At 40.0% G+C, this 26,778-nt stretch overlaps 2 protein-coding genes across 2 annotated transcripts in view; one reads left to right on the forward strand and one right to left on the reverse strand.

Annotated features, from left to right (window-relative positions):
• The window catches only part of FIG4 (FIG4 phosphoinositide 5-phosphatase), a 130,102-nt gene extending 106,511 nt beyond the window's left edge, over window positions 1–23,591 (reverse strand). Inside the window, exon 1 of the mRNA XM_060030106.1 lies at window positions 23,334–23,591. Coding sequence (XP_059886089.1) covers window positions 23,334–23,399 — 66 coding nt within the window. The 5' untranslated portion in view covers window positions 23,400–23,591. The remainder of the gene's footprint in view (window positions 1–23,333) is intronic.
• An 856-nt stretch (window positions 23,592–24,447) lies between these two features.
• AK9 (adenylate kinase 9) overlaps window positions 24,448–26,778 on the forward strand; it is a 120,582-nt gene continuing 118,251 nt past the window's right edge. The window contains exon 1 of the mRNA XM_060030124.1: window positions 24,448–24,532. The gene's annotated coding sequence lies outside the window, so the exon portion shown is untranslated. The remainder of the gene's footprint in view (window positions 24,533–26,778) is intronic.

Consider the following 26,778-nt stretch of genomic DNA (forward strand, 5'->3'; position numbering starts at 1 on the left):
AAGCAGCAGCTCTGGTAAGAATTAGAAAGCTCAACACATAATTAGGAATGCTTACACAATTATAGCTAATTGATATAAATCAATATCAAATATTGATATTTTAATCAAATAAATCTTTACAAATTTTCTGTAGAAGACTAAAAATGACTTTAATATAACTATAAAAATCCACCCCTAAGTCCTATAAAAGATTAAAATGAGTGTACTTTCCCAAATGGCTTTTTATAGATAAGCTACAGGAAATAATTAATATTCTTTCTTTTCTGACACACTTCCTTGGAGTGTGTGTAAAAATACAGAAAAATAATCATCCTATATTCAAAGAAAATGCTTCAAAGAAAATGCTAAACCAGATGAATAAGTTTTGAATTGTGTTTAAGAAAGTAAGTAAAACTCCATTAGGAAAAATAAATTAAAGATATATTGCTTCAAAAAAGTCCTTTGAAGTGACACTTTTTCAACACTGCAAAAACTGAGAACACCTTGCTACCATCAACTGGCATCTAACCATCTCATAAGTCACATAGATACAGATACACAAAGCAATTAAATAACAAATAAGATTCTCTAGATTAACGGCCAAACTGAAGTATGTAGACCACAGGATCTCAGAGCAGGAAAGATTAATGTTGGGTACTACAGATGCAGAAAACGTCAGAGGAGTTAAGACTTGAATTAAGCCTCAAAGGATGGGGAAGATTTTTTAAAGTAAGAATTTATAACAGAAGATATGTACAACAGAATATAAGCACTTGGTTATATTGTTTTAATGCTAAATCTGTAGAAATAGATGGATTTTAAAATTATTAAGTATATATCTGTTTATAAAGATCTGACCTAGACTTCCAGATTATAAATAACAAAACTCTGTGTTAAAAGATGATGGCTTAGCCCAGACTTAAGGGGAAAGCTAACCAAAATACTGAATCCCTCATCTCCTAGGGAGAGGTAGAGTCTGGATGACGGTAGCAATTATCATGAGGTAGAAATAGAGCAATTATAATAAAAATTAGTAAACTAATTCGAGACATCCAGTGACCAGGATGCACTGGGGAAGCAGCTAGAAGGGCAAGGACACAGTGAGAGGGAATAAGTCCAACGTTCTCGGGATGACCTCAGCGAATTCCTCCCTGAGACCCTACCCACCCCTGAGAGGAGAACAGGGTCACCAGCCTAATAAAATCAACCTCAGAAGAATGGTTTGTAAACTATACATGTTTGTTAGCAGAAAAGGGAGCCACCTTCTTGAGGACTTGAGGAAAAACAGTTCCCAGGAAAGGAAACAGCAAGTGCAAAGACCTGAAAGGGGAAGAAGCTTGGCGAGTTTGTTAGAGGAACAAGATCAAAGGAGAAGATGCTCATAAAACACCTAACACAGTGAATAGTGTTCAATACAAAGAAGGCACTCAATGAGTGTTACTTCCTTTTCTTTGCTTTACTTTTTAAGATGTCAGCGAGCCTATGCCATTGTATTTGAGAAAAAGATCCCCAAAAGAGAGGAAAAAAGAGATACCCCGGAGGAAAAAAGCATATGCAACACCAGAATGGAACCAGAGTGGGAAAATGCACAAATCTATTAGTAATCTGTCTTTGTCCTCAGGAGAGATGAGCATGCAAATTAACAACCATGAACAACAGCGTGCTGTAATAGACGTCTTAACTGGACGTGATGACAACATGGGAAGGGCACTTCACTCATTTGGGGAGGGTCAGAGCAAGCTAGCCAGAGAGGCTGGTATTGTCCTGATGCTGAGTTTGGCCTTGAAGGACCTCCAGACAGGACCTGATGTACTGAGCCAAGATAGGGCACGTGACACCCACCCCCTCCCGCCTGCCCCCGCCAAAGAACGTTTGCTTATATCTGAATTTAGCACTTCCTCTGAGCACCTTGTCCAAATTTGTTTGGAGCAGGTCTGCCCCCTTCACCTAAATATAAACAGCTCAGGAGTCTGGGGCTAACCCCCTAACCCCTGTGGTTTTAAATTCTAGTCTAGTAGCACAATCTGGTTCCACAGGCACTGGGTAAATGTTAAGTGAAAGAACAGCCACTCACCACGGACTAATCATTTAATCTGCTGGGTAACTTTCTACAACATTTACACTAACCCACCTTGTTTGGTTCCCTACACAGAAAGACAGCCCTTTTAAATCAACCACTCAGTAAAAGGAGGCACATCACAGCTTTAAGAGAGGTAAAACCCCTGAGTGATATTCCTAGAATTTCAATAGATCCTAGGGAATCTAAAGATGAACTGTAGTAGGACTATGATTTGGCAGTTTGTAATAAAAAGACAGATATAATTCCTGGGATGCGAGTGGGCAAATGCACTACTGGCCTTTGGAGCACACACAGGAGGGCAGATCTACACCCCTCTTATCCAGACACTTGCATGAAGTCTACTCCACGAAGCAGAGGGGCCAAGGCAAAAATCCAAAGAATTCAGAGGCAGATCAGAGTGGAGAGAAAGAAACGGAAAGCAGTGCAACTATCCACATTCTCTATTTATTTTTTTAAGGAGAAAAAAACAGTTTATTAACACATGCATCGAGCCTACATATGGGAGAACTCAGCAATGAGTAACTCAAAGGGGTGGTCTGAACTTGAGCTTATATATAGCATCTTGACAAGGGACCTCTGGGACAACATTAAACGCACCACATTCTTTTTAAAGTGGTCTAAGAATCTTGAAAATGTTTTGTGCCGAGAGGAGCGACCTCTTGTGGATCCAGTGAAGTGAGAAAGAAAACCAGAGCTCTCAGCTGTGCACAGAATCACTCTCCTGCACTGCCCTCTGGTGGGCGGTTCACCATCGACCTTCACATCAAATTTTTAAGAAGTAACTTTTCCAGAAAGGCCTTATTTCTACTTGGTTTTCTTTCCATCTTGTTAAATAAATCAGCTCTATAATTATGTATATTATTAAGCTTTATTATATTTAATATTATGCTTCAAAATGAATTTCAGCATTTTGGGGCTTAAAAATTGCCCTGAAATATCTTTTCTTTAAATTCTTACTCCACTGCTGATTTTTTCTAATTTTTTTATTTTGAAGATTTTCAAACCCACAGTAAAATGAACAGAATAGTACAATGAAAACCCGTATACCACTCACCTAGATTCACCAATTGTTAATGTTTTGCTACATTTGTTTTCTCCCTCCTTCCTTCTTGAGATAAGCATTTTTCCCTTTTGAACCACGTGAAAAACCAGTTGCAGGTATTGTAATACACCATCCCTAAAAACCTCAACTTAGGGGATTCCCTGGTGGCGCAGTGGTTGAGAGTCTGCCTGCCAATGCAGGGGACACGGGTTCGAGCCCTGGTCTGGGCGGATCCCACGTGCCGCGGAGCAACTGGGCCCGTGAGCCACAACTACTGAGCCTGCGCTCTAGAGCTCGTGAGCCACAACTACTGAGCCTGTGCGTCTGGAGCCTGTGCTCTGCAACAAGAGGCCGTGACAGTGAGGGGCCCATGCACCGTGATGAAGAGTGGCCCCTGCTCGCCACAACTGGAGAAAGCCCTCGCACAGAAATGAAGACCCAACACAGCCAAAAATAATAAATTAATTAATTAATTTTTTAAAAAAAGCTGACGCAGCCACAGATAAAATAAAAATAAATTTTAAAAAAACCAAAAAAACCTCAACTTGTATTTCCTAAAAACAAGGACATACTCCCACATAATCATAATACCACTGATACAATATTACCTATATACAATCCACCAAATTTCCCCAAATAGCTGGCTTAAAAAACAAAACGGAATTCAATCAAGGATCCTGCATTGCATCCGGTTACCAGGTCTTTTTTATTTATTTTATTTTTGGTTGCATTGGGTCTTTGTTGCTGCACGTGGGCTTTCTCTAGTTGCTGCGAGCGGGGTCTACTCTTCGTTGCAGTGCGTGGGCTTCTCATTGCGGTGTTTTCTCTTGCTGCGGCGCACAGGCTCTAGGCACACGGGCTTCAGTAGTTGTGGCTTGCAGGCTCAGTAGTTGTGGCTCGCAGGCTCTAGAGTGCAGGCTCAGTAGCTGTGGCACATGGGCTTAGTTGCTCCACGGCATGTGGGATCTTCCCAGACCAGGGCTCGAACCCGTGTCCCCTGTATCAGCAGGTGGATTCTTAACCACTGTGCCACCAGGGAAGTCCCAGGTCTTTTATTAAAAATGTCTTTTAAACTAGAACAGTCCCTCTGCCTTTACTTTCAAAGACTGTCTTTCAGAACATTTTTTAAAGTTCACATTTTTAACACCAATTTTCCTGGTTCCCTATTGACATCATTCACTTGGCCATTTATCAGTGAATGTCTCATGCTCCAGGCACTGGGCTAGACACCTAAGGGCAAAGATAAATTGAAGATAGATTCTGGGCATAGAACTTGCTAATGGATTAAATTGGAAAAGAAGGAGTAATCAATCCAATTACTTTTGCTTGATGAGCAACTAGCTACATGGGGGTGCCACTTACGGATGTAGGCTTGACTGGAGAAGAAGCAGGTTTGAAGGAAAAACAAGATTTCCGTTTACAACATTCCCAAAGGGATCAAGTGGGAACTGAGTCTGGAGCTCAGAGGAGAGATCTCAGAGGGTGTCATCAGCACATAAATGGCATTTAAAGTGAAGTCATGGGACTGGATTAACCTCCTTGGGAGAGTAAAGATAGAGACAGAGCCAAAAAAAAAACCCCACAAAAAACAAAACAAAAAAACCCCTAGCCTGAGGCAATCTAAATAAAATTATTTAGAAGCTGAATATGGAGAAGGAACCTGCTGGGAAGACTGAGAGGAAGGGCAGCTGGAGTCATCAAAGCTAAGGGAGATGATCTGGAAAAGAAGGGAGCAGTCACTGCCACATCAAATGATGCTGAGAGGTCAAGAAAGATGAGGACAGAGAAGTGTCCAGGGGGTCTGACAATAAGAGCTTGTGAGTGGCTGTTCCAGAGGCAAGGGGCAGTCTCCGTGAAGTGGGGGCAAAATCCACAGCAGAGCTGGGTGGAGAGCAAATGGGTAGCCTTCTGGGTAAAGACAGAGGAGTGAACATCTCTGTTCCTCCCAGAAGCCTTGCAAAAATCATAATAAAGTTTTTTATGGTCATTTGTTTTAGACATAAGCCCCAAGGGCAAAAGAAAAAATGACGTAGCAGCAAAAAAAATCATTTGAAACTGAAAAGCATGCCCAAGAGAGCTGTGGGAAGTCAAGAAGCAATCTAATTTATACTACAGAATCTCCAAAGGCACGGAAATCTGTGGCATCTTTTATCTCTGGAGGTAGGAGTGTAAAATTTCAGAAAACTGAAGGTAAAAAGGAGCTAGCACAGCTTCTAAAGAGGGAAAAAAAGGCTTCAAACTAAAGATCAAGAATAGTGAAACACTGGGACTTCCCTGGTGGTTCAGTGGTTAAGAATCCGCCTGCCAATGCAGGAGACATGGGTTCGAGCCCTGGTCCAGGAAGATCCCACATGCCGTGGAGCAAATAAGCCTGTGCGCCACAACTACTGAGCCTGAGAGGCACAACTGCTGAGCCCACGTGCCACACTACTGAAGCCCGCATGCCTAGAGCCCATGCTCTGCAACAAGAGAAGCCACTGCAATAAGCCTGTGCACTGCAACGAAGAGTAGCCCCCGCTTGCCGCAACTAGAGAAAGCCCACACACAGCAACAAAGACCCAACATGGCCATAAATAAATAAATGAATGAATGAACACTAGAAAGTCTCCACAGCAACACTGAAGGTGGAAGACAGGGACATAATGCCTTCAAATTTTTAAGGGAAAATTAATTTCAATCTTTAATTCAACATTAAACCTATCAATCAAACCTGAGGGTAGGATAAGGACATTTTCAGAAATGTATGGGCTCAAAAAACTTCCTGTCCATGAACCCTTTTGAAACAGGAGGGAAGGGGGTAGGGCACAATCTTTAAAAGAATGACATAGCTCGAGGACATGACATAAACTGATTAGAACCAAATAGATCCAGGATGGCAGATGTCAACTTCCACTAGACTTGAGCCTCAGTATACATTGCATTGCATACATGTGCATTGTAACACATCAGCAAGCTAAATGACACACCAAGCACCATGACAGTTCCAAGACCGACCATAAAGGTCAAAAAGTGGGTGGTGGCCCAATTCCTGGAAATGCCCTCCCCTTCCCCAAAATAGCTGAAACACTCCTCCCACTCATTAGCCTAAGAAATTATCCACCCCTAAACTGACAACCCTGTACCCTGGTGCCTCTCTTGCCTTCTGAGATGGCCCACACTCTGTCTGTGGAGTGTGTTTCTCTCTAAATAAATCCACTTCTTACCTATCAATCTGTCTCTCCCTGAATTCTTTCTGTGATGAGACATCAAGAACCTGAGCTTCATTAAGACCTGAGACCAGGGTGTAATCTCAGTTAAAAGACTGTGGGTTCAAGTCCCAACCTGGGTTTTGGCTGGATTCGAGTCCCAGCCTCTGGGTTGAAGTCCCAATCTGAGTCACACAAGTTTCACTTTCTCATGAAGCAACTGAAGGAGGTGCTCCACCAAAATGAGGGCATAAATCAAGAAAGAAAAAAATACAGGCTCTGGAAAAGTCAGGAGATCATCACAAGAGAGGTTGCTGAATGATGGTCAAGGGAGATCCAGGATGGCGGCTGTGCTGGAGGCCTTGGGAGCAACCAGTCCAGATTTGAGCCACTGCTTCAAGAAGATGAAGCCAGTAAGAATACCTAACATATGTGAACGTGCTGAGAAGAGACTTACATATCTAGAAAGTTGGGGTTAAATTCATTGTAAATTCTTAGTAATAACTAGAGATTGTAGGAAGAAGGAAAGGTCATCTCAAGTACTGGCAGTCTGAAATTCAAATGGTGAAGGTGAAAAAGGAGGTAAATAAAATGCCCAAAAGCAACCGGGAAGGAAAAGGGAGCAGTAATTGGAGTGTACAAGACTTCCATAAATCAGGCACACATCAGCTAGACTGCCTGAATGCATGCATAGACGCGGATGAGATGAATCGACTCCGCGGGGGAGAACATCTGTGTATGTTAGATTTGTTGGGGGGTGGCGGTTTGGCAAGAACTGGGGTGGAAAATTAGGATACCAAAAAAAGCTACCTTAAAATGCCTATTAAGATAGAAGATGATCTGAGCTGGCTCTCTTCTGAAAGTTAAGTATCAAGAAAAAGCTTAAAATTTCAATATGTAGCTTTAACAGTGGTGACTTGGTTTAAAGATGAATGTCTTTCTAAAATATATACCTGAACTCCAAATGGAATACAATAGGTAATCCACTTAACAGGAAATTCGGTATCTACTAACATTATCATCTCCTTTGATAATGACAGGCTAATTAATCACTCACTTTTCAGCTGAGGGAAGAAAAATCAGCCTCCTTGAAAGAGGAGACATTTTAGGTTGTCTGACAGCTTCAATTAATACTAAACTTCACTTGAACTTTCAGAATAAAGGTATTATTTTTAAAGATCATCACGAAGTTACTTCTCACAATCTTTAACAATCTTGCAGGCCTGCCACCTCTGATTCCTGCAATCCCACAACGGGTAACACAGTCCAGAAAGGGAAAGGAGCCTCTGATAGAGAGGGATGTCGCCAAGCTCACTCTTCACAGCTTCAGGGCTTTACTGATGGGCAAGTGTCAAATCACCTCTAGAAACAAGTGGAAACTTTGTCACCTCCAATCACATCTTCTAAATCTGCTATCATCACTTTGATTCTCTCTCCAGTTTATATCATTTGGTTCCCAGTTCCACAGTCCCTTAGTGAACCACATCCTATGCTGTCCTCTCCTATCCCCTAATTCCCAAATCAAGACTAATAATCAAGGGCTAATTAAATAAGCTACATTCCTCATGAAGTGGTTCTTACTTATTTTATTCTGTTTCATGTGATGGGGTAGGGAGGAGGGAGGAGCTTCCTTAAATCTTTTTAGAACCAGGCAGGAATTAAATAAACACAAAGATACAAACATACACACTAACAATTCTGAGCTAGCAAAAGTAAAAATTATCTTAACAACTTCACTCCCACAAAACACATGCAGACACAAAAATCTGCCACAGTTCCGTTCAGCTACCAATTTTAAAGTTAACTGCTTTGTGTTCATTTCTTTGTTATGAAATGGTCACTTATTGCAATGGTAAGACCCCTAGGGCATCATGTATTAAAGGCTAGAAACTGGAAATCATCTAAGGTAAACTGCAGTTTTTTTCCAGGATAACTTCAGATTGCTAATCACCTGTGGGCAACTCCTAGTTGCACTGGGATGTATGAGCATCAGGGCAGGATCTGGCCTTAGTTTATCTGTAGGCCTGGGTCACATGAGCCAAAGGACAAGATGAAGGTGCTGAGTGACAGAACAGGTAAAGCTCTGGAGGAAGGAGAACCTTCCCAAGAACAGAACTGTATTTCCTGCACGCTATCTAGCAACCCATCTCCCTTTCCTCTCCAAACAGTCCTCAAAATCCACCTCTAAACACAAGGTGACAATGCCAACATGAACCTCACCTCGGGGCAATTCTACCGACTTTCCCTTCTAAATGAAGGCTCAGTATAAGAGGCACCCTATCTTGCTCACTGTCTCTTTTGTTCCTCAATGTGTCCCCTAACTCCTTCACAACCAATTAATACCCCCCCATCAACCAAAACAAGAATGCCCATTTCTTTCATACACGTGTCGACAATGACTTTGGTCAATCTTTCCAATCTTTGCCATTCTGACAAGTGAAAATGGGAATCTATTTTCACATTATTACTTTAATTATTAGCAAGTTGAACATCATTTCATATTCATACTTTTTCGGCAAATCACCTATTCAGGTCCTTGTCCTTTTTGTCAGGTGTTTCATTTTTCAGTTTTATAAAAAAAAAATTTGTATATAAGAATATACTGCTTTATCTATTGTTCAGGCTACTAATACTTTTTCCACAGTCTTTTGACTATTTTTCTACTTAGATTTACAGTTTTAAATGCTTTATATTAGAAAAGAAAAAAATTAAGTCAATGATCTAAATTTGTACCTTATGAAGCTAAAAAAAATGAACTGATCAACCCAAAATCTATAAGAGGAAGAGGCTTATCTATAAGCCTAAGAGCAAAAATTGATTAAACAGAAAACAAACAATAGAGAAAATTAACCAAGTCAAAAGTTGGTTCTTTCAAAAGAGTAATAAAATTGATAAATGCCTAGCAAGGTGGATCCAAAAAAATGATAAAGAACACAAAACACCAATGTCAGGAATGAAAGAAGGAGCTTCACTACAAATCCTATAGAGATCAAAAGGTTAATAAGGGAACATTATGAACAACTTGATGCCAGTAAATTCAACAACTAAGATGAAATGGAAAATTTTACTGAAAAACACAACTTATCAGAAGTGATTCAAGACCCACTGAAACTCTGCATAGCTCTATACCTACTATAAAAAATGATTATCAAAAGTTGCCCAACAAAGCAACTTCAAGTCCAAATGCTTTCAGTAGTAAATTCTAGCAAACTTATAAAAAATCGAACAGGAAGGGGATCAAGATGGCAGAATAGGAGGATGCAGAGCTCACCTCTCCCCATGAACACACCAAAAATATATCTACATGTGGAACAATTCTCACTGAAAACAAACTGGAGACTGGCAGAAAGACTCATACAGCCAAGACTCTAAGAGCGAGCACATGGTGTCAAGTAGGAAGGGAAGAGAAGCAATCAGTTTGGGACCTGGGCCCCTGAGAGGGGACACAGAAGAGGAGGGGGGTTACATGGGCTTGGAGATATCCTCCCCAGGGGGTGAGTAGTTCGAACCACATATTGGGCACCCCAGCCCTGGGGTCAGACACCAGGAAGACAAGTCCTCTTAACTGGTTTGAAAACCAGTGGGACTGACAGCAGGGCTGTAAAAACCTAGACTTCACTTGTGAAGAGCACACACATGCTCGCTTACTCCTGAAACAAGGCAGAGGAAGCAGATTGAAACTGACCAGGATTCTGGCCAGCTTCCCATGACCCTGCAACGGCCTGAGATAAGCACTGGCGCCAGACTCTCTTGCTCTATGGAACACTAGGGTAAAGCTTGCTGCAACTGAGGAGAGCGTACAACTCTGGGGGACATCACCAGCTTGGACCAGCAGGACATCTGAATGGGGCAAGGGCAGCCATTCCTGGTGCTCAGGGAGGCAAAAGATTGGAAGCAATATGGAACTCTGACTGGTGTGCTGAGACTGCCCTAGCGCACCCTGGCCTACAGCAGGCACCACTCTGGCCCCTCTTCTCCAGCACTGCTCCCCTCTGCGGTGAAGGTGCCAAAGCTGGGAGGGGGGAGAGCACACACTTAGAGGCAACAGAACCAGCTCAGACCTGACCCTCCAGCAACTTGGGATCTGACCCCGCCGATAGGGTGGTGTAGGCCAATGAGCAAAGAGAAGCCCTGGTTCACACTTGGCTATGGTTCCAACCCCTCCATCCCCAGGGCCACGTCTTACCAAGGTGATAGCTACCAGCACACCACGGGGGAAGACATGACTCATGCTCACAACAGATCTAGCTCTCCCACCAAAGCCACTGGGTACATGCAGACTGTAAAGGGACACTCCCACAAGAGGACACCATTCAATACCAGGCTAGGTAACTATTTCACCTAATTTCACAGGGCAGAGAAAGTTAAGTGACATGAGAAGACAGAGGAATTTCTTTCAAATAAAAAAATGAGGGAAAAAACACAAAAAACAACTAAAGAAACACAGATAAGTAATTTACCAGACAAAGAGTTCAAACCATTAGTAATAAGAATGCTAACTGAACTAGGGAAAAGAATAGATGAACAAACTGAGAATTTTAACAAGGAACTAAATATAAAAAGAGAACCAGTCAGAACAAAAGAATATGATAACTGAAAAACACTAAAAGGAATTAACAGCAGACTAGATGATGCAGAAGGATGCATAAATGATCTGGAATACAGTATAATGCAAATCACCCAATCTAGGAAGTAAAAAAAAAAGCAAATTTAAAAAATGAAAACAGTTTAAGGAACCTCTGAAACAACATCAAGTGTACAAATATTCACATTATAGAGGTGCCAGAGGAAAAGAGAGAAAGGGGTCAAAAATGTATTTGAGGGACTTCCCTGGTGGTCCAGTGGTAAAGAATCCACTTTACAATGCAGGGGACACGGGTCTGATCCCTGGTCAGGGAACTAAGATCCCACATGTGGCGGGGCACTAAGCCCATGCACCACTACTGAGCTGGCACACCTCAACTTGAGAGGCTGCGTGCCACAAACTACAGAGCCCATGTGCTCTGGAACCTGCACACCACAACTACAGAGCTGACACACCCTGGAGCCTGCGTGTCACAACTAGAGAAGAGAAAACCCACATGCCACAACTAGAGAGAAGCCCATGTGCTGCAAAGAGCCCGCATGCCACAATGAAAGATCCGACATGCCTCAACAAAGATCCCACATGCTGCAACTAAGACCCAATACAGCTAAAAATAAATTTAAAAAAATAAATAATAAATAAATCTTTTTTAAAAAATGTATTTGATGAAATTGACTGAAAATTTCTTGAACTTGAAGAAGAAACAGATATACAGGCACAGGAATCACAGAGTCCCCAAAAAGATGAAGCCAAAGAGACCCACACCAAGACATATCACAATTAAAATGGCGAAAGTTAAAGAAAAAAGAATTCTAAAGGTAGCAAGAGAAAAACAAGGAGTCACACACAAAGGAAATCTGATGATTATCAGCTGATTTTCCTGCATAAACTTTGCAGGCCACAGGGAGTTGCATTATATATTTAAAATGCTGAAAAGGAAAAACCTGTAACTGAGGATACTCTACCCAGCAAGATTATCATCCAGCATTGAAGGAGAGATAAAGAACTTCTTAGGCAAGCAAAAACTAAAACAGTTCATCAATACTAAACCTACCCTAAATAAAAATGTTAAAGGGTCTTCTCTAAGTGGAAAAGAAAAGGCTACAACAAGTAAGAATCTATAAGAAAGGAAAAACTCACAATAGGAAAGAAATATACAGTAAAGACTGTGGATCAATCACTTAAATAAGCTAGTATAAAGATTAAAAGACAAAAAAAATTGTGAAATCAACTATAACTACAACATTTAAGGGATAAATATGAAGCTATAAAAACATGACATCAAAACACAAAACGTGGGGAGGAGAGTAAAAAAATATAGACCTTTAGAATGTGTTTGAACTTAAATGACTACCAGTTTAAAACAAGTAGATATAGTCAATATGTCAACATATATGAACCGCATGGTAACCACAAATCAAAAACCTACAATAGATACACAAAAAGGATCAAGAAACACAAGCATACCACTAAAGAAATTATCAAACCACAAGGGAAGTAACTAAAAGAAAAAAAGAAGAGAGAAGAACTACAAAAACAACCAGAAACGAGTAACAAAATGGCAGTAAGTACAAACCTATCAATAATCACTTTAAATGTCAATGGACTGTACTTCTCTGGTGGCGCAGTGGTTAAGAATCCGCCTGCCAAGGCAGGGGACCCGGGTTCGAGCCCTGGTCTGGGAAGATCCCACATGCTGCAGAGCAACTAAGCCCAAGCGCCACAGCTACCGAGCCTGCGCTCTACAGCCTGCGAGCCACAACTACTGAGCCTGTGTGCCACAACTACTGAAGCCTGTGCACCTAGAGCCTGTGCTCCACAACAAGAGAAGCCACCTCATTGAGAAGCCCATACACTGCAATGAAGAGTAGCCCCCATTCACCGCAACTAGAGAAAGCCCATGCGCAGCAACAAAGACCCAACACAACCAAAAATTAAAAAAAAAAAAAGTCAGTGGACTAAATGCTCCAATTAAAAGACACAGGGTGCCTGATCAGATTAATAAACAAGACCCATCCATATGAGGCCCACAAGAGACTCATTTCAGAGCTAAAGAAACACACAGATTGAAAATGAACAGCTGGAAAAATATTTCATGCAAATGAAAACAAGAAAGGTAGGGTAGTAATACTCATATCAGACAAAATAGACTTTGAAACAGAGTCTATAACAAAAGACGAAAGAAGGGCATTATATAACGATAAAGGGATCAACACAAGGGAGGATATAACATTCATTAACATATTCACCTAATATAGGAGCACTTAAATATATAAAGCAAATATTAACAGACATAAAAGGAGAAATTGACAATAATATACTAGTTGTAGGGGTCTTTAACACACCACTTACATCAATGGACAGATCATCCAGACAAAAAAATCAATAAGGAAACAGTAGTCTTAAATGACACATTAGACCATTTGAAATTAATAGATATCCACAGGAATTTTCATCCAAAACTAGCAAAATACAGTCTTTTCAAGTGCACATGGAACATTCTCCAGGACAGACACATTCTAGGCCACAAAACAAGTCTCAACAAATTTAAGTGGACAAAAATTATATCAAGCATTTTTTCCAGACACAAGAGTAGGAAAGTAGAAATGATGTACATAAAGAAAAACGGGAAAAACATAAACACGTGGAGACTAAACAACCTGCTACTAAAAAACCAATGAGTCAATGAGTCTATGAAGAAATCAAAGAGGAAATCAGAAAGTACCCCGAGACAAATGAAAATAAAAACACAACTTTCCAAGATCTACAGCACACAGCAAAAGCAGTCCTAAGAGGGAAGTTTACAGCAATACAGGTCTACCTAAGAAACAAGAAAACTCTCAAATAAACAACCTAACTTACCATCTAAAGGAATAAGGGCAAAAAGAACAAAGCTCAAAGTCAGCAGAAAGAAAGAAATAATAAAGATCAGAGATGAAATAGAGACAAAGGAAAAAAAAGAAGATCAATGAAAACAAGAGCTGTTTCTTTGAAAAGATAAACAGAATTGATAAGCCTTCAGCCAGGCTCATCAAGAAAAAAAAACAACACAGGACCCAAACAAACAAAATTAGAAATGAAAGATGAGAAATAACAACCGATATCACAGAGATACAAAAAATCTTAGGAGAATACTACTACAAACATTTATATGTTAACAACTTGGACAGCCTAGAAGAAATGGTTAAATTTCTAAAAATGTACACTCTTCCAAGACTGAATCAGGAACAAACAGGCAATCTGAAAAGACGGATCACAGTAGTGAAAATGAATTTGTAATAAAAGAAAAACCTCCAAGGAGACAAAAGTCCAGGGCTGGATGGCTTTACAAGGGAATTCTACCAAACATATAAAGAGCTAATACCTAGCATTCTCAAATGATTCAAAAAATTTAAGAGAACAGGGCTTCCCTGGTGGCGCAGCGGTTGAGAGTCCGCCTGCCGATGCAGGCGACATGGGTTCATGCCCCGGTCTGGGAAGATCCCACATGCCGCGGAGCGGCTGGGCCCGTGAGCCATGGCCGCTGAGCCTGCGCGTCCAGAGCCTGTGCTCCGCAACGGGAGAGGCCCGCATACTGCAAAAAAAAAAAAAAAAAAATTTAAGAGAACAGAATACTCCCAAATTCATTCTATGATACTGAAATCAGACAACAACACTACAAGAAAAAAAGAAAAGAAAAGAAGATTACAGGCTAATATGTCGGATGAATATAGATGCAAAACTCCTCAACAAAATACCGAATTCAACAATACATAAAGAGGATCAGACACATGATCAGGTGAAATTTATTCCAGGGATGCAAGGTGGTTCAATATCCATAAATCAATGTGATACATCACATTAACAAAACAAAAGAATAAAAATCACCTGATCATCTCAATAGATGCAAAAAAAGCACCTGACAAAATTCAACACCTTTTCATGGTAATAACTCTAATCAAAGTTCATATAGATGGAACATATCTCAACATAGAAAAGCAATTTATGACAAACCCACAGCTAACATCATACTCACAGTGAAAAGCTGAAATTTTTCCTCTAAGATCAGGAACAAGACAAAGATGCCCACTCTTGCCACATAGTATTGGAAGTCCTAGCCACAGCAATTATACAAGAAAAATAAATAAAAGGCATCCAAATTGGAAGGAAGAAAGTAAAACTGTCACTATTTGCAGATGACATGATACTATATATAGAAAACCCTAACATCTCCACCAAAAAACTATTAGAAATAATAAATGAATTCAGTAAAGTTGCAGGACACAAGATTAATACACAGAAATCTGTTACTTTTCTATACACTAATAATTATCTATCAGAAAGAGAAAGCAAGAAAACAACCTCGTTTAAATTCACATCAAAAAATAAAATACTTAGGGTTAAATAAACTTAACCAAGGAGGTGAAAGACCTATACTCTCAAAACTATAAATGTTGATGAAGGAAATCAAAGATAATACAAAGTAATGGAAAGGTATCTTATATTCATGGACTGGAAGAATATTGTTAAAGTGACCATACTACTGAAAGCAATCTACAGATTTAACGCAATCCTTATCAAAATACCCATGACATTTGTCACAGAACTAGAACAAATAATTCTAAAATTTATATGGAACCACAAAAGACCCCAAATTGCCAAAGCAATCATGAGAAAAAAGAACAAAGCTGGAGGTATCAGTTGCCCTAACTTCAGACTATACTACAAAGCTACAATAATCAAAACAGACACATGGATCAATGGAACAGAGAGCCCAGGAATAAACCCATGCACTTACGGTCAATTGATCTATGACAAAGGAGGCAAGAATATAAAATGAAGAAAAGATAGTTTCTTCAATAAAGGGTGCTGGGAAAACTAGACAGCTACATGAAAAAGAATGAAATTAGAACATTTTCTCAAACCACATACAATAATAAACTCAAAATGGATTCTCAACCTATATATAAGACCAGAGACCATAAAACTCCTAGAAGAAAACACAGGCAGCAATATTTTTTTGGATGTATCCTAAGGCAAAGGAAACAAAAGCAAAAATAAACAAATGGAACCTAATTAAACTTAAAAGCTTTTCACAGCAAAGGAAACTATCAATGAAATGAAAAGACAACCTATTGAATAGAAGGAAATATCTGCCAATGATATGACTGATAAGGGGTTAATATCCAAAATATACAAACAGCTCATACAACTCAATATTAAAAAAACAAACAGCCTGACTAGAAATGGGCAAAAGACCTGAATAGACATTTTTCCAAAGAAGATTTACAGACAGCCAACAGGCACATGAAAAGATGCCAATCATGAGAGAAATGCAAATCAAAACCACAATGAGATATCATCACCTCATACCTGTAAGAATGGCTATCATCAAAAAGAACACAAATTGGTGAGGATGTGGAGAAAAAGGAACCCTCTTACACTGTTGGTGGGAATGTAAATTGGTGCAGCTACTATGGAAAACAGTTTGGAGGTTCCTCAGAAAACTAAAAATAGAACTACCATATGACCCAGTAATTCCACTCCTGGGTATATATCTGAAGAAAACAAAAACACTAATTTGAAAAGATAATGCACCCCTATGTTCACAGCAGCATTATTTACAATAGCCAAGATACAGAAGCAACCTAAGTGTCCATCAACAAATGAATAAAGATGTGGGGTGTGTGTGTGTGTGTGTGTAAAGTGGAATTTACTCAGCCATAAAAAAGAATGAAATTGTGCCATTTGCAACAACATGGATGCACCTGGAGGGTATTATGCTTAGTGAAGTAAGTCAGACAGAGAAAGACAAACACTATATGTTATCACTTATATGTAGAATCTAAAAAATAAGACAAACGAATGAATATAACAAAACAGACTCAGATATAGAGAACAGACTAGTGGTTACCAGTGGGGAGAGGAAAGGGGGGAGGGGCGAGATAGTGGTAGAGAATTAAGAAGTACAAACTAGTATATATAAAATAAATAGGCCACAAGGATATATTGTATAGCACAGGGAATATAGCCAATATTTTATAACTTTAAATGGAATATAATCTATAAAAATATAGAATAACTATGTTGTACACCTGAAACTAATAAAACATTGTAAATCGACTATACCAATCTTACACAACCACTTTCAGAAAACTGAAGAAAGGAACACTTCAACTCATTTTACGATGCCAGAGTTACCATGACACCAAAATCAGACAAAGATGTTAAAGAAAATGATAAATCAAAAGCTTGACCATAAAGGTTAAAATCCTTAACAAATTATTAACAAATTATTAGCAAATAGAGTCTAGCAATATATGAAGACAATAACACAACATGACCAAGTGATATATACCAAAAAACAAAAACAAAAAAACCCTCAAGGGTTCTTTTTTTTAACATTTGAAAATGAATTAATGTAATCCACCATACTAAGCAAAGAAAGGAAATGCCATATACAGATGCAGAAAAAACATGTAACAAATTTCAGCATCTATTCATGATTTTAAAAAAAAAGACCTCCTCCTGTTTGGGAAAAGCATCTTAGGAACTTGGAAACAAGCATTTTTTAGAAGACTGCTACTCTAATCTACAGATCCTGGACTTCACCTGCAACATTTCCAGCCTCCAGCTAACCCTGCTCACAATCTGAATCGGCTCTTGCCAATCTATCCTGTTTATCCTGAATTCAGTGGTTTTTGTATACTGACAGACTCCTTGGTTTGTCTCAAGTCTGAAGTCAAGGGCAGATTCTGTCAGCAACCAAGGACCTCTGTTCAGTCCTGAATGGTGGGTTTTTCCTCCAATAGCAGAGCTTGTCCCTATACTTGTGCTCCTAAGTATATAGTTATATAGTTAACCCCCCACCCCGATTGTCTCTAATTGTTGAATATACTGTGCAGTGTTAAATACATTGCACCCTTAAAGCTGTCTGTTTCTTTATCTTTATTTCAAAAATCTGAACATATGGCCAGCATATACTTGAGCTCATTGTTGGTGAAATTTAAATGTCAACAAAATAGTATACTCATTAAAAAAAAATTTTTAATAAAATAAAATTTAAAAAAACCTCTCAGCAAACTAGTAGTGGAAAGAAATCTTCCTCAACCTGATAAAGGGCAGCTATGAAAATCTACAGCTAACATCACACTTAATGGTGAAAGACTGAATACTTTCCCTCCAAGATCAGGAACAAAACAAGAAAATGTCTGCTTTCACCACTTCTATTCAACTTTGTACTAGAAGTCCTAGCCAGGGTTGTAACACAAGAAAAAAATAAATAAAAAGCATGCAGACTGGGAAGGAAGAAGTGTTCCTCTTCCTAAATGATAGAAATATTCATGTAGAAAATGCTAAGGAAATGACAAAAAAGCTACTAGAATAAGTGAGTGTGATGAGAAAAAACACTATTTTGAGTTGCTGCCTAGGCATTTTACAGTGTTCTACTCTGCTCATACCAACAGTGCGGACATTTAGATAAACACCAAGCTTCGGAGTCCTGCCATAAATTCCTGCTTTGCTTTTCCCAGGGCACCTTTTAAAACAGTCACTTAGAGCTAAGCCCTCAAAAAGTTAGTGACCTCTACCCCAACCACCTTAAACGTACTAGGTGCTTGCTACCCTGCTTTCTATCTCCTGTTTGCTCGTGAACTGAGATGGAGGACTGCCCTTCCCCCGGTTCATTGTGCCTCCCCACACATTTCTGAGATATATAAGTAATAAATTTTGTGACTCTACTTCCTTTGTGTGGATGTATTCGAACTACGCCTTCAATCAAAACAAGCTCATGGTTTCACGTCCCCAAAGTGAGAACTCAGATACTGAGGGAGCTACCTGCCAAACCCCTGTGGATAGCTTGTGCCCCCTAATTCAGCAAGTCATAATCTGCATATTCTTAATTCAATACACCAGCTCCAGCTTCTCAACACAGTGAGTTTAGCAAGGTTTCAGGATATAAGATCAATATATAAAAATCAATTTCTATATACTAGCAATGATCAATTGTTAAATCAAATTTAAAATTCCATTTGCAGTAGTATAAAAGTTCATAAAATACTTAGGAATAGGTTTTTTAAAGACATAAAATTTCTACACTGAAAACTACAACATATTGTTGAGAAAAAGTAAAGACCTATTAAATGGAGAACTACACCATGGATTGAAAGATTCAATATTATCAAGATTCAGTTCTCCCCAAATTTGATCTATAGATTCAATGAAATCCAAATCACAATCCCAACAGGCTTTTTATTATAAATTGATAAGCTGATTGTAAAACTCATATGGAAATGCATAGGATCTAGAATAGGCAAAACAACTTTGGAAAAAAATAAAGTTGGAAAACTTACACTTCCTGATCTCAACACTAATTATAAAACCATAATAAGCAAGAGAAGGTGGAAATGCCATAAAGAAGAACAAATGGATCAATGGAACAAAATAGAGAGTTTAGGAATCAATTCACATTTCTTCAACTAATTTTTCACAAGAATACCAAAAAATTCAATAAAATAAAGGATAATTTTTTCAACAAATGAGGCTGGAGAATTGATGTATGGAAAAAAGTGAACCTCAATCCCTGTGGTTGCCAGCCTACAAGAACCCTTAAAGACTCTCATCTCTTGGTATTCATGCCCTTGTATAGTCCCCTACCACAGAACAGGGCTGGTCTGCATGAACAATAGGATATTGCAGAAATGATGGCGTGTGACATCTGAGGCTAGGTTACAAAAGACATTGCAGCTTTGCCCTTGTTTCTCTTGGATCATTCTTTCTGGACAAATCCAGCTACCACATCATAAGGACACTCAAGGAGTCCTGTGGAAATGTCCATTAGGTGAGGAACTGAAGCCTCTTGTCAACAACCAGCTCAACTGCCAAGCATGTGAGTCAGCCATATTGGAAGTAAATCCTCCAGCCCAGTCTAGAGGACTGTAGCCCACCTGACATCTGCAACTTCATGAGATCCTGAGTAAGAAGCTCTCAGCTAAGTCACACTCAGATTCCCAATCTACTGAAATTGTGAAATACGAAATGTTTAAAGCCATTAAGTTTGGAGGTAATTTGTTCCACAATAGATAAGCAATGCAATCCCTGCATCACACCATACACAAAATTAATTTAATATGAAACACACCCCTAAAAGTAAAGTTAAAAGTATAAATCTTTTAGAGGAAACACAGGAAAATATCTTTGTGCTCAGGGAGTAGGCAAAGGTTTCTTAGATAGGACACAGAAAACAATAACTATGAAAGAAAAAAACTGATAAATTATACTTCATTGAAATTAAAAACTTCTGTTCATCAAAAGATTGCTAACACAATGTGTATATATGTATATAAAATTATATATGTATACATAAAATCATCACATTGCACACCTTAAATATCTTACAATTTTGTTTGTCAATTATACCTCAATAAAGTTGAAAAAAGATCATTAATAAAATGTATAGGCAAGTTGCTGACTGAAAGAAAATATTCACAATACATATATCATGAAGGACTTGATTCCATAATATATAAAGAACTCCTACAAATCAATAATAAAAAGGCAAACAGTCTAATTTTTTAAAGTGGGCGAAAGACTTGAACAGACACTTCAAAAAGGAAGATATAAAAATGGCCAATAAGTACATGAAATGATGCTCAACATCACTAGTCATTAGGGGAATGCAAATTAAAACCATAATAAGATGCCATTATACACCGCTAGAATAACTAAAACTAAAAAGACTGACAACACTAAATGCTGTCAGTGATATGGAGCAATGGAGACTTTTATACCTTGCTGCTGGGAGTGTGAAATGGTGCAACCACCTAACATCAACCCTATGACCAGCAATTTCATTAAGAGGTATTTACCCAGAGAAGTGAAAACATATGTCTACAAATATAACTGTTCAAGAATGTTCACAGCTGGCTTATTAACAACAGTCTAAATGTGGAAACAGTCTAAGTCAATAGGGAAAACGTATAAACAAACTGTGGAATATGTATACAATGGACAACTATTCAATAATAAGAAGAGGAGCTTCCCTGGTGGCGCAGTGGTTGAGAGTCCACCTGCCGATGCAGGGGACACGGGTTTGTGCCCCAGTCCAGGAAGATCCCACATGCCACGGAGCGACTGGGCCCGTGAGCCATAGCCGCTGAGCCTGCGCGTCCGGAGCCTGTGCTCCGCAACGGGAGAGGCCACAACAGTGAGAGGCCCACGTACCGCAAAAAATAAATAAATAAATAAATAAGAAGAAGAAGAAGAAACAAACTACTGATACACACAACAACATGGATGAACCTCAAAGACATTATGCTGAGCAAAAGCCACTAGACTTGAGTGTGTACTGTACAATTCCATTCATATAAAATTCTTGAACAGGCATATCTAATCTAACATTTTAAAAACAGAATATCAGTTGCCAGGACGGGAAAGGCAGTTGACTGGATAGGGACACAAGGGAACTTTCCACAGCAACATAAGCGTGTGGTTAACACATGTATACTTCTGTCCGAATTCTATAGCTTAGATTTGTGCATTTTGATTTACATAAATTTTAAAGAAAAAGAACCATATAAAATAATAAGTTGTGGGTGGGAAGTGGAACAAGTTACAGATAATAGAGGGTGACAGAATGTTGGTAATTTTGGAGCTGGGTGATGGCTAGATGGGAGTTTATTATACCATTCTGTTTACTTTGTATTTGCTTGAAATTTCCATAACAAAGCTAAAAACAGAAAGCCAAAGACATAAACCATAAACCCAATGTTTAGCTGATTCATCTGAAATACAATTACTCTGTCAAATTGCTGTAAAAGTTTCTAATCACTCTCAATTTCTATACGCAATTTGTTGCCATCCAGTTACAAACCATCTATGCCTGGCACCAGCTGCCAGCCCACACTATTCAACAGCACTGTCCTAACCTGTTTTGCCTCATTTTTCTTCTTCACCAAATAATAACAGGAAGAGCAACAACATTTGCCCCTTAGAAGTTTTATGAGGATTAAATAATAAAGTATGTAGAGTGCTTTGACCAGTGCCTGGCATACAACTCTTCCAAAAGCATTAGCTATTAGTCTCATTAATACAACCTGCTACCATTTTTTTTTTAAATTCCTAGGATCTATTTAGTTGCCAGTAACTAAAAAGGCAACTAAGAGATACAGAGTTTACTCTCCTCAGAATGGGAGCCACTGAAGGGTTCTGAGCAGAAAAGCCCTATAATATGAATTGTGCTTTAGAAAGAACACTTGCATCTCAGCCAGTCCTCATGAATGTTCAGCTTATTAATGGGCTGAAATTTCTGTGTTTTAAATATAGTATGTATATTTCTACCTAGGGATATTTATCAGCACTTGTACAGAAAGCAGAAGGTTTTGTTTCAAAATGATACTTCTGTAGAGCTCTCCTCAGAGGACAACTGAATATATTTGCAAATACAGTATATTAGGTAATTTCATCTGCTGGTCTGGATCTAATCAAATGAAATTGTCACCAAAACTAATTTAGGGTCAACAGTGTTTCTACACTAATGATGACCTGAGGCAGACAAGCTATTAGGACCCTGTTATAACCGAGAAACTGTTAGGATAAGTACCTTCTTATACTCTTCTATCTAGTAGAGAAAACCCAAGTTCCACTGACTGTGCCTTATAAGACACTCTATAGCACAAGGAAGAGTATTGTGCAGGTTTCCAGCACATGCAATCTTGTTACCATAAAGTGTAATTTAAACACAGACCCTAATACCACTGTTACCCCAATTTAAAAAAGTATACTTTATTTTCCAACCACACAAATGACAAAGTACGTATTTCTATAAACACCATTCCCTAAATTTTAGGTAACTAGTAACCTAAACATAAAAACGAATCTGCTTACTCTACTAGCAACTATTTTCATGGCAATTTGAAGTAATAAAACAAAATAAAATGTGTTGGAAAAAAGTCAAGTGAAAAGCAAAATAATGTTACCCCAACAAAATCAACTGTCTTTAAACAGAATAAGTTTTTCTTTCCTTTCAAATAAAGAGAACCAAAAATGTCAGCAATAAAAGCGCACGTAATTAACATAAATCACAGCGATGCTATGCCATGGAATAAGAAAACAGACAAGTTACCGATTCACAGGTCAAAAACATTCTCCATACCCCTGCCTGTATTGTAACCAGTGAACTGTAGAACTCTAAGACTTTCTGAAAGTTGCAAAGAATTCAGTAACTCGTATAAAACCTCATTAACAATTACTGAGATATCACAAACACCTGTTGCCAGTGTGTTCCGACCGTGGCTTTTAAGTGGAAATGTTTACGTGCAAAAGCCCTGGGTGCGATAACTGGGCGAAGCCCCCTCGGGCATATTCCCCGCCGCTGGGATTAGGGAACTGGGAAAATGGGGGGGCTGGGGGGGTAAATGCTGCCTCTGCCCCACACCTACTCGGCCGCCATCCTCCCGCCCGCGCTCCACTGCGCAGGGTACTCACAGCTCTAGTCTCGTACAGGACCAGTTTCTGAACCGAGCTGATAATGGGGGCGGCGGCCGCAGGCATGGCCCGAGCTAGTGGGGGCCCCCAAGGCAGGGCCCCAGGCCGCGGCCCAGGTTGTGGCAGCCTCTGTCCTCTACGCCAGGAGACACGAAGAGAAGACGCCTCAGACCCTTCACCCCAGCTTCAGCCGAGAAAAACACCGCCTGGTCGACAAATATATAGACCACCAGCTAACACGCTTAAGTGTTTCCGGATCCTACGCTCCACCTCCAGGCAAGCCCAGCCCCAGGCACGGAGGGGGCGGGGCTGGAGGGTGCACCATAGAGAGGTCGTGTAGAGGTTCCCAGAACCTGCGTACTGCCGAGGGAGGAAGCAAAGAGCGCCATCTTTGGTACTGGCAAGAGAAAAAATGGGCGGCGAAAGGAGCTGCTGGTTTAGTCAAATCTCTCGTTTATCTGGTCCTTCTCTTTAGAAAAGTAGATCTTTTGGGATTGCTTCTTTTGAAGGGGTTCTCCGAGTTGCAGATAGATCCATTTCCAAGTTGGTCTGTTTTTCCCCGCCTACTTCTGCGTTCTTGGAAACCTAACAATGTTCTTTCACTGAGTGTGTTTTCCCCGCCGCCCTCGCTCTCTTTGTTGTCTATTTTATCCTTAGGAGAGTCAACAAAACCCACATTGTCCAGAGGGTGTGTGGTTCAAGCAATTTTTTTTGAATCATCTAAAGTTGGAAATTACCAACTTTGCCACATACTTGTGCACGAGGTTAACCATCTGTAAATTCTGAAAATGAGCTGCCGAGTGTAATGCAGTGCAGTGTAGCACTGGCTTTGTAGTTCTGCGTTAAAATAAGGTTTCTTAAAAAAATAAAAATAAAAAAATAATGTTTCTTCCTTTGGATGTGCGTGAACATAAATAGACAATGCATGTACCCTCTTTGATCATCACTTTCCATTTTTGTGAAAAGGAGTGTATTATAATTATGAATACAAAATTAGGTACAAAAGTGAATATTGAAAATGAGAAAATAAATCACAGCCCCACCTCCCGAGGCCCCGCCCCCCGAGAGGTTTTGCGCTCTTCTCAGCTCTGGGTTCTCTTGGCAACCGCTCAGCAGATCTCTTGGCAACCGCTCCACAGAGAGTCCCGGGAGGCGGCTACGGCCTGCTGGTGGGGTCCGCTGGGGTCCGCTGCGGCCAGGTAAGTAGGAGTAGGAGTCCACCGCTCGGATGCATTTTGGTGTCGCACGAATGGAATTCCACCTCCTGCGCGGACCCCAGACCAGTTCCTTTTCTTGCAAAACTAAACTTCGGGATCTCCGGAAATTCCACTTTTTAAACCCACTTCCCTTTTCAAGTATCAATGTCTTCATTTCACAGATACTTACTGAGCACCTACTGTGAGATGTAAGATGTACTCTAGTGACAGCTAACCCAGCCTAGGTAGAAGTGCTAGGTTTCCCAGGAGATGGGCCCCCTGTTAACCGCAGAACCCACTGCTAGAGGATTTTTCAACTGCTATAAGTGTAAGGAAACTTTAAAATTTAAAATCCATAATGTAGCATTAGGGATTATATTGTAAATTCAAAATTAAGAAATTACAAATTTTTAAAATTAACATTTAATTATTTATTATTTTACATTTTCTTTCATAGTTTGGGACCCTTTTTATTAAGAACTAGAGGGGCTTCCCTGGTGGCGCAGTGGTTGAGAGTCCGCCTGCCGACTCAGGGGACGCGGTTTCGTGCCCCGGTCTGGGAAAATCCCACATGCTGCGGACCGGCTGGGCCCGTGAGCCATGGCCGCTGGGCCTGCGCGTCCTGAGCCTGTGCTCCGCAACAGGAGAGGCCACAACAGTGAGAGGCCCGCGTACCGCAAAAAAAAAGAATAAAAAAAAGAACTAGAAAGATGGCCATGTCAGTTCTGGCATTTTGCATTGACTTAGATCTTTTAACTGGGAAAAATATTTAGTTCTGTTCCACTTCATAATGGAAACCAACTCTTCTGAACGTGAGTTAAGTATTTGCACAATGTTTTTATTTAGGATAACAACTCGAAATAACTGTAGAACTCTGGTATTCCAATATTTAGTTTTCAATTATTATGTTATAGTATAATTAAGCACTTTCATTCGAACCTGGTCTTAGTTTTGTTCACCCAGCAGGAGATCCTGAGACAAAATTTGAGGACAAATCGTTTACATGGGCAATAATCTAGCGAACAACAGCAGGAAAGGGAAGGAAGCTAATGAAGGGAATATTATCAAGCAAATTTCTCTGTGGGCTGAATTCACTGGGGAATGCTTGGATGTCTGTCCCAGTTATTCCTTGTAAGGGGAAAGGGAGCTGGGGTATTTATTCACCAACTCCCATCAGTTATTGGTTGAGGGCTGCTATGGCAGAACATTAATTCCCTGTAACTTCTAGTCTGCCCTGTGCTCAGGCAGAATAAGTGCTGGCAGCTAGAAAGAGTCCTTAGACAAAGAGTCCTTAGACAAAGAATCACACACGCCAGCCCTTGGAAGTTGGGCTGGCCATCCCTGGAAAAGGCACATATCACGTGGATAGGGGCAGGGCACTAATAACATCTGCTACGTTCCTCTCTTTGTGCCACTCATAGTCACTCCCCTCCCCACACATTAAATTTCCAGCACCTTGTCACTGGTTCTTCAAGGCGGTGTGTGGTCCCAGTTTCTAAAAGAAAAGGAAGATAGATCCATTTATCAAAAATACAGATATCTCCCTGCCCCCAATTATGCAGCAGCAACTACCTCCACCTGCCAGTGCAATAACTCCTTATACAAGGGTGTGACTCATTGGGGATCACCATATATCATGTTTGTTACACCACTCTCATAGCCCCATTCACATGCTTCTTCCCCAGAGCTCTTTTTTCTCTTATCATCCAGTCTTGCTCCTTCCAGTCCCTGCACCAAGCCATTCAGCACCGTTCTCCAAATTGAGGACCTAGGAATACTGCTTAAAGCCCTACCCACCAGGAGGATTTCCCCTAATCACCATCTCTCAGGGCTGCACCTGAATGGGACTAAAGTCTGAAAGCATTCCGTTTACAGCTTGCACCAATATATCGTGATTCATCCATGATTTTTTTTTTTCGTTTTTTTATCAGCTGTTCCCAGGGAATTCCATATGAGGTATGAGCCAAGGGACATTGGTGAACCAGAGATAGGTAACATGGGGGTGTCTAGGCTGCTTGCTTATGAAATGTATTTGGCCTGATCCCAGTGCTCCATTTTTCTCATTCCGTGGATTACTGCTGTGCCTGCCCAACTTGAGGACTTGATTGTCTGACATACCCAGCTCACGATGGGCACTTGCGTGTGACGTCCCATGGCCAGGCATTCTAAGATTCCAAAAGGTATCCTACCCAGCACAGCTACCTCTAGCATCGTGGGATCTGGCCAGGTATATGGCCCATGAAGCAAGG

This window comes from Delphinus delphis, chromosome 14 (genome assembly GCF_949987515.2).
Source record: "Delphinus delphis chromosome 14, mDelDel1.2, whole genome shotgun sequence".
Taxonomy (NCBI): domain Eukaryota; kingdom Metazoa; phylum Chordata; class Mammalia; order Artiodactyla; family Delphinidae; genus Delphinus; species Delphinus delphis.